General features: G+C 44.0%; 1 protein-coding gene and 1 long non-coding RNA gene across 3 annotated transcripts in view; one reads left to right on the top strand and one right to left on the bottom strand.

Moving 5' to 3' along the window:
- Positions 1-1,236, bottom strand: part of Ttc26 (tetratricopeptide repeat domain 26) — a 43,995-nt gene extending 42,759 nt beyond the window's left edge. The window contains exons 1-2 of the mRNA XM_031381575.1: positions 1,118-1,236; positions 496-633 (exon numbers count right to left, since the gene is read on the bottom strand). Of these exons, the coding sequence (XP_031237435.1) occupies positions 496-633; positions 1,118-1,120 (141 nt within the window). The 5' untranslated portion in view covers positions 1,121-1,236. The remainder of the gene's footprint in view (positions 1-495; positions 634-1,117) is intronic.
- Positions 915-1,707, top strand: LOC116098753. Of its 2 annotated transcripts, none has more exons than XR_004121936.1 (2): positions 915-951; positions 1,552-1,707. It is a non-coding gene; the product is annotated as an uncharacterized LOC116098753 (long non-coding RNA). The 2 variants fall into 2 exon arrangements; XR_004121937.1 differs by lacking the exon at positions 915-951 and adding an exon at positions 1,353-1,466.
- Positions 1,708-6,860: the final 5,153 nt, after the last annotated feature.

The raw sequence follows: 6,860 nt of genomic DNA, 5'->3' as shown, positions 1-6,860 counted from the left end.
CTGCCTCTGCCTCCCAAGTGCTGGGATTAAAGGCCTTCACCACCACCGCCCAGCAAGGAGGTGAATTCTTGTGTGCAGGTCTTCCGTGATGTATCCGACATGCTTTTCGAGAATCCAAAATCCCCTTTAGGAAAACGTGTACAAGTGTTTTGTCTTCATGTATGTCTATACACCATGTGTTTTTCTAGTGTTGAAGGAAGCCAGAAGCCCTTGTATCCCCTGACATTTTAGTTACTAATGGCTGTAGGAAGGCATGTGAGTGCTGGGAATTAAGGTCCTCTGGAAGAGCAGCCAGTGCTTTTAACTGTTGAGCCATCTCTCCATTCCAAAATGTTTCTATTTCATCAGGTTTATAGTTAACTTGGAGCCTGGAATATGCATCTGGCTATACTTGTTTGGATTACCCACAATGTGCCCACCGGTCCCAACAGCATAGTAACCAGCATTCAACCCACCATCCACCAGACTGAGACGTAAACCTTCTTTGGACATTACCTCCAATAGGGTAATGGCACCAGTGAAATCTCTTTGCGAAAGTAGATCCTCTAGTTTTGGAATCTTCCTCCCTTTCTTTTTTCTTTTGTCAGTGTGCGGTGACTCCCCGCCCACAGCGGGTTTGGCCCTTGAAAGCATCTGTCAAACAAATAGCACAGATTGTTCTATCAAAAGTCATTTTTAAACGGAGAGTGACAGCTCTCAGTCAGATTTACATGTCACACCCTTACCATCAAACCCTAGGAAGTCTATTCAGATTCTTTTTTTTTTAATACGCATTTTAGTAAAAGGACCATCACCTACTACTGAAGGAGAACCGAATAGCTACTTCCAACAACTTTATCCATGAGACAAACACTCACGCTGCTTCTAATATCTCTGTCTTCCAGGATCCTTTTTTCCAGTTCACAATATATTATGGGGAAATGAAGAAGCAGGAGGGAAGAGAGCATCGAGGTATATTTCTTCGCATCCCTCCCTATTCCCGGTGGAAACACTGGAGGGATAAAGGGATTGCCCTGTAGAGACATACCTAGATTCTATCTAATAGTGCGTTAAGAGCTCGAAGCCCAGGTACAAACCTATTCAAAATCCCCCACCCTTACTAATCAGAGCCACTAACCATCTTGGCGTCGGTCCTTTGAGCCCCCGCTGCAGATAGTCTGCAAAGGCTGTGCTTCTGCGAGTTGCCACATCCACAGAGCGAGCTCCGTCTCCAGGGCAACGCCGCCGGGAGGCTGGTCCTTCTGCGAAAAGAGCTCGCCCCAGAACCAATGCCCTCCGCTTCTTGGTTCCGTGTGTTTCCGCGGCTGGAAGAGTATATATTTCTCTCGAGGGAGCGGATCCCTGTTGTTTGTGCTGAGGACGAAAATGTGGTTGTGTCTCTGCTTAGGAATGTAGTTTAGGAAAAGGAGATTTAGAATTACTATTAAAACTAGGAAGTATATTTCAAACGCAAGTTTCTTGGGAAGGTAATTTTCAAGGACCACTTCCGTTTTGCTTAGGTCGAGGACGACAGCAGCTCCTCTTGACTGGTACTTTGTATGTTTTCTGCAGGTATCTGCTGAACCAAAGGATAGTTTGGAGGCAGAAGTGAGACCAAAATATTTCTTCGAGATAATTTTAATCCCAAAGATCCAAAGATGGGAAGAGAAAGACCACCACCCCAAATCATCATGGTAAAATTAATTAAAGCAAGCTTTTTTATTCGTGTACACGGGCTGCCTCCTTCTAAGGCCAGTTTGGAGAGATCAGCATCAATATGAGAAAGACAAGGTTTTTATAGAGCTTAGGGTTTGGGGGGGTTCAAATGGGGGAAAATGGGGACAGGAGTTACAGGAGCAGAGCATAACCATAATGAGTAATAACAAGATAGTTCTAACTACCTCCAGAAACAGTCATGGTTGCAAGGTGGGCATAATAACAGATAGTCATAACAAGGGCAGTCATATAACCTTTTGAGACAAAGGTAGAGTTGCAAGATGGTTATAAACAACTTTTAGAAACATGACATGGCCGGGCGGTGGTGGCACATGCCTTTAATCCCAGCACTTGGGAGGCAGAGGCAGGCGGATTTCTGAGTTCGAGGGCAGCCTGGTCTACAGAGTGAGTTCCAGGACAGCCGGGGCTACATTCCTGGAAAAGGCAGTACAGAACTATTTGTAGTTAAGGTTTTAGGTGAGGCAGAGCCCAATTTGAGAAACAGAAGTTTAATCATAAGCAGGAATGAACTTAGTTTGTTTTCACTATAAGGTGACTTTTAGTTTGTTTTGTTTTGCTTTGCTTTGCTTTTTGTTTTGTTTTTCAAGATAGGAATTCTCTGTGTAAAGCCCTGGCTGTCCTGGACTCTCTTTGTAGACCAGGCTAGCTGGAACCCACAGAGATCTGCCTGACTCTGCCTCCCAAGTGCTCATGTTAAAGGCGTGTGCCACCATGCCTAGCTATAAATGGGCTTTTAAGTCTAAGATGGAAGCAGGCTGGTTCTTCAACATCTATACACAATTGGAAATTGTAAAAATGTGTGTACAATTAAAGCCAAGAATGGAGTGTTTACTCCAGAGCACCGTTAATTTAGCTGCAAAAATATTTTTAAATGATGTTTAATTGTGGAGTATTGGAGCTAGAAGGGACCTTAGAGGATGTGCAGTCAAACTTTCAGATTGAGCAGATCCACTAAAGACCTAAAATCTTTTTAAAAATAATTATTTATTGTATGTACATTTGTACACTACAACTGTCTTCAGACACACCAGAAGAAGGCATCTGATCCCCCATTACAGATGATTGTGAGCCACCATGCGGTTGCTGGGAATTGAACTCAGGACCATGTTTCCAAAAGGGCATTGTTGGAGTGTTCCTTTAATCCCAGCACCTGCAAGGTAGAGCCAGGTGGATCTCTATGAGTTTGAGGCCAGTCTGGCCTACACAGTGAGTTCCAGGATAGCCAGGGCTACACAGTGAAAACCTGTCTCAAAAAACAAACAAGCTGGGTACTGGTGGTGCACACCTTTAATCCCAGCACTGAAGAGGCAGGCAGATCTCTGAGTTTGAGGCAAGCCTGGTCTACAGAGGACAACCAAGGCTACATAGAAAAAACCCGTATCTCAAAAAAACAAAACAAACAAACAAACAAAAAGCTGTTAGCTTTTCCACTTTGTTCACTAGACTTATAAATACTCATCAAAACAAATGTTTGGAGCTGGGGAAATGACTCAGCTGTTAAAGTCCTTGGCTCACAAGAGTAAAGACCCAAGTTTGGATCTCCAGCTCCCACATAAAAAGCATGGTGTAGTGGTTCACCTCTGTAATCCAAGTGCTTGGGAGGCAGAGAGTGTCAGACCCTGTACTGGCTAGTTTTGTGTGTCAACTTGACACAGGCTGGAGTTATCAAAGAAGGGAGCTTCAGTTGGGGAAGTGCCTCCATGAGGTCCAGCTGTGGGGCATTTTCTCAATTAGTGATCAAGGGGGTGGGGCCCCTTGTGGGTGGTGCCATCCCGGGGCTGAAGGTCTTGGGCTCTATAAGAGAGCAGGCTGAGCAAGCCAGGAGAAGCAAGCCAGAAAAGAACATCCCTCCATGGCCTCTGCATCAGCTCCTGCTTCCTGACCTGCTTGAGTTCCAGTCCTGACTTCCTCTGGTGATCAACAGCAATGTGGAAGTGTAAGCTCAATAAACCCTTTCCTCCCCAACTTGCTTCTTGGTCATGATGTTGTGCAGGAATAGAAACCCTGACTAATACAGACCCCTACTCCATCTAGATGTCCTGGTGAGCTCTGGGTCAGGAATAGATGACCTGTGTGCTGATGTCAGGGACAAATTTGTGGAGTTGACTGACTCCTTATGTTTGTGTGGATTCTGGTGACTGGATGCAGGTTGTGAGAGCATTGCTCCTTTTTCTGGGTGAATCCCATCCATCCTATGAATAGGCAGATTCTGCTTACATTTTCATATTATTTAAAACACTTGATACCTAGTAAGTTTTCAGAGCTTGGTGTTCCCATTAGCCTCACATTCAGTGACCTGGGGGTTTGCAGCACAGCATCCATCCTATTCTGCCTTGTGGTGAATTGAAGGAAGATGCCAAACCATGAGCAAGTTCCTAGTTCACAAATGGTTCTTAACCTGTGAGTTGTGACCACCTGGAAACATATGTTTCCGAGACACTGCTCAATAGCCAAATTACAGTTATAACATAGCAATGATGATAACTTTATGCTTAGGGGTTAGCACAACATGAGGAACTGTATTTAAGGGTCACAGCATTAGGAAGGTTGAGAACCACTGTCCTAGATGTAGCATGCTACTGGCCCTGCCTTTGCCTGCAATTCTCATTTCTATTATCTTTCTATATATTGGTTTTTATTTCATCACTACTTATTTTATCAATGGAAAGCACTGATGAGTTATCCAAAAAAAAAAAAAAAAAAGTGGGGCTGGAGAGATGACCCAGTAATTTAAGAGCACTGACTGATCTTCCAGAGGTCCTGAGTTCAATTCCCAGCAACCACATGATGGGTCACAACCATCTGTAATGGTATCTGATGGCCTCTTCTGGTGTGTCTGAAGTCAGCTACAGTATACTCACATACATAAAATAAGTAAATAAATAAGTAAAAATGGGGCTGGAGAGATGGCTCAGTGGTTAAGGGCACTGACCGCTCTTCCCAAGTTCCTGAGTTCAAATCCCAGCAACCACATGGTGGCTCAGAACTATCCATAATGAGATCTGATGCCCTCTGCTGGTGCATCTGAAGACAGCTACAGTGTACTTAGATATAATAATAGATAAACTTAAAAAAAAAAAAAAGAAAGAAAGAAAGGCAGAAAACATGCATTAAATCACTAGGCAACACTACTACACACTCCCAAAATAGCCACAGTCAAGCTGTGAGCCTGGGTTATTGTCATATGATGTCATGACTCAGGCTGAACATGTACTTCCAAGTGGCTCATCCACATACTGGACAACTCAGCACCGGTTGTTGGTGGGAGGATTACTTGCCACATGGACCTTTTCATGGGGTGGCTTGAATGTCTACATCATTTGAGAGTTGGCTTCCCCAGAGGTAGGGAGCAAAGAGGAAGCCACACTGTGACGCCTAAAATTAGGTCATTTCAGATTACTGAGGTCACTCCTATGCAACTTGGAAGGAGACCACAGTTACTTGCAGACAAAACTCACTGGGAGCCAACTGGCTACTTGTTCTAGGCAGTTGTCATCCCCACTTCTGCTTTCAAACTAAGGCATAGTGAGTAGTATCGCTAAGAAGAGAGCATCCAGCCTGAGGTTCCTCATTTCAACTCCGACAAGAAAGTTTAAATGCATACTGAGAGACTGCCTGGCCCATTTCTGTGGTTAGAGCTTTCCTCTCTATCTCACAAGGTCATCCTCTGCTGTTTCACTAGCTAGGGAAAATTCCTGGCCGTCCCCTGCTTCTGTCCTCCCCGTCACCTGATCATGTGACTAATGCCTCTCCCCACTCCTATACCTCAGTGAAACATCTGTTTGTAATGGACTTTGGATATTCCATCTGACTCAACTCATGTATGTACTTTTGATTTCTGGGATTCAGCTGACTCATTACAGTCTGGGTGTGTGTTGCAATCCTTTTGATTGGTTGTTTAGCTGATTCCTATTGCTCTCTATTTCAGTGTGTCCTCATAGCTTCAGCTTTGCATGCTCCACACGTTTACCAGTAAAACAATGTTAAATAATGAAGAACAGGGGCTGGAGAGATGGCTCAGGAGTTAAGAGCACTGGCTGAGCCAGGTAGTGGTGGTGCATGCCTTTAATCCTAGCACTTGGGAGGCAGAGGCAGGCGGATTTCTGAGTACAAGGCCATCCTGGTCTACATAGCCAGGGCTACACAGAGAAACCCTGTCATGAAAAGCAAACAAACAAAAAAGCAGAAAGGAAGATGTTTCAAGAGAGAGTAAAACATACCTGTAGGGGTACATTTTTCAAAACCTATTTTAATAAGGGTGCCTTTCTTAAAATATCATCTATTGGGGCTGGAGAGATGGCTCAGTGGTTAAGAGCACTGACTGCTCTTCCGAAGGTCCTGAGTTCAAATCCCAGCAACCACATGGTGGCTCACAACCATTTGTAATGAGATCTGATGCCCTCTTCTGGTGTGTCTGAAGACAGTGACAGTGTGCTCACATATATACAATAAATAAATCTTTAAAATATATATCATTTATTTTGCCTGCATGCATGTCTGTGTGAGGATGTTGGCTCCCCTGCAACTGGAGTTACAGACAGCTGTGAACTGCCATGTGGGTACAGGGAATTGAACCTGGGTCCTCTGGAAGAACAACAGTCAGTGCTCTTTTATTAATATTATTATTATTATTATTATTATTATTATTATTATTAATTAATTAATTAATTTAATGTTTGAGTGCTCTGCTGCATAAACATGTGCATGCCTGAAGAGGGCATCACATCTCCCTAAAGATGGTTGTGAGCCACCATGTGGTTGCTGGGAATTGAACTCAGCCATCTCACCAGCCCCTAATAAAGATTCTTAAAGCTTTAAACTCCCTTCCAGCCCACCACCCACCAAAGGTAGTTTAATAGGGCAAAGAAGGATGGGGACCTATTTAGAAATAGTTCTTTGGGGTAATTCCAGTCTTTGTTGTCAGAATACCAGCAATTAAATTTACATGAATCAGCAGGGTAGCTCCATCTACTCACAAACACCATTCGTTAATCAGCAATGGGCCACTTGATCCAGAAGAAACCTCCAGGCTCTGCTAATAGGCCTGAGGCCACAGACGAAGCAAGAAGCTGCTGGAATATCACAAGAACCAATGCCACAGCGTCCTCCACTGTCTGTTGGGTTATATATATACTCCCTTCAAA

This window comes from Mastomys coucha, unplaced genomic scaffold, assembly GCF_008632895.1.
Source record: "Mastomys coucha isolate ucsf_1 unplaced genomic scaffold, UCSF_Mcou_1 pScaffold20, whole genome shotgun sequence".
Lineage (NCBI taxonomy): Eukaryota > Metazoa > Chordata > Mammalia > Rodentia > Muridae > Mastomys > Mastomys coucha.
The sequence above is the reverse complement of the archived record's forward strand: the minus strand, read 5'-3'. Positions and strand labels throughout refer to the sequence as shown.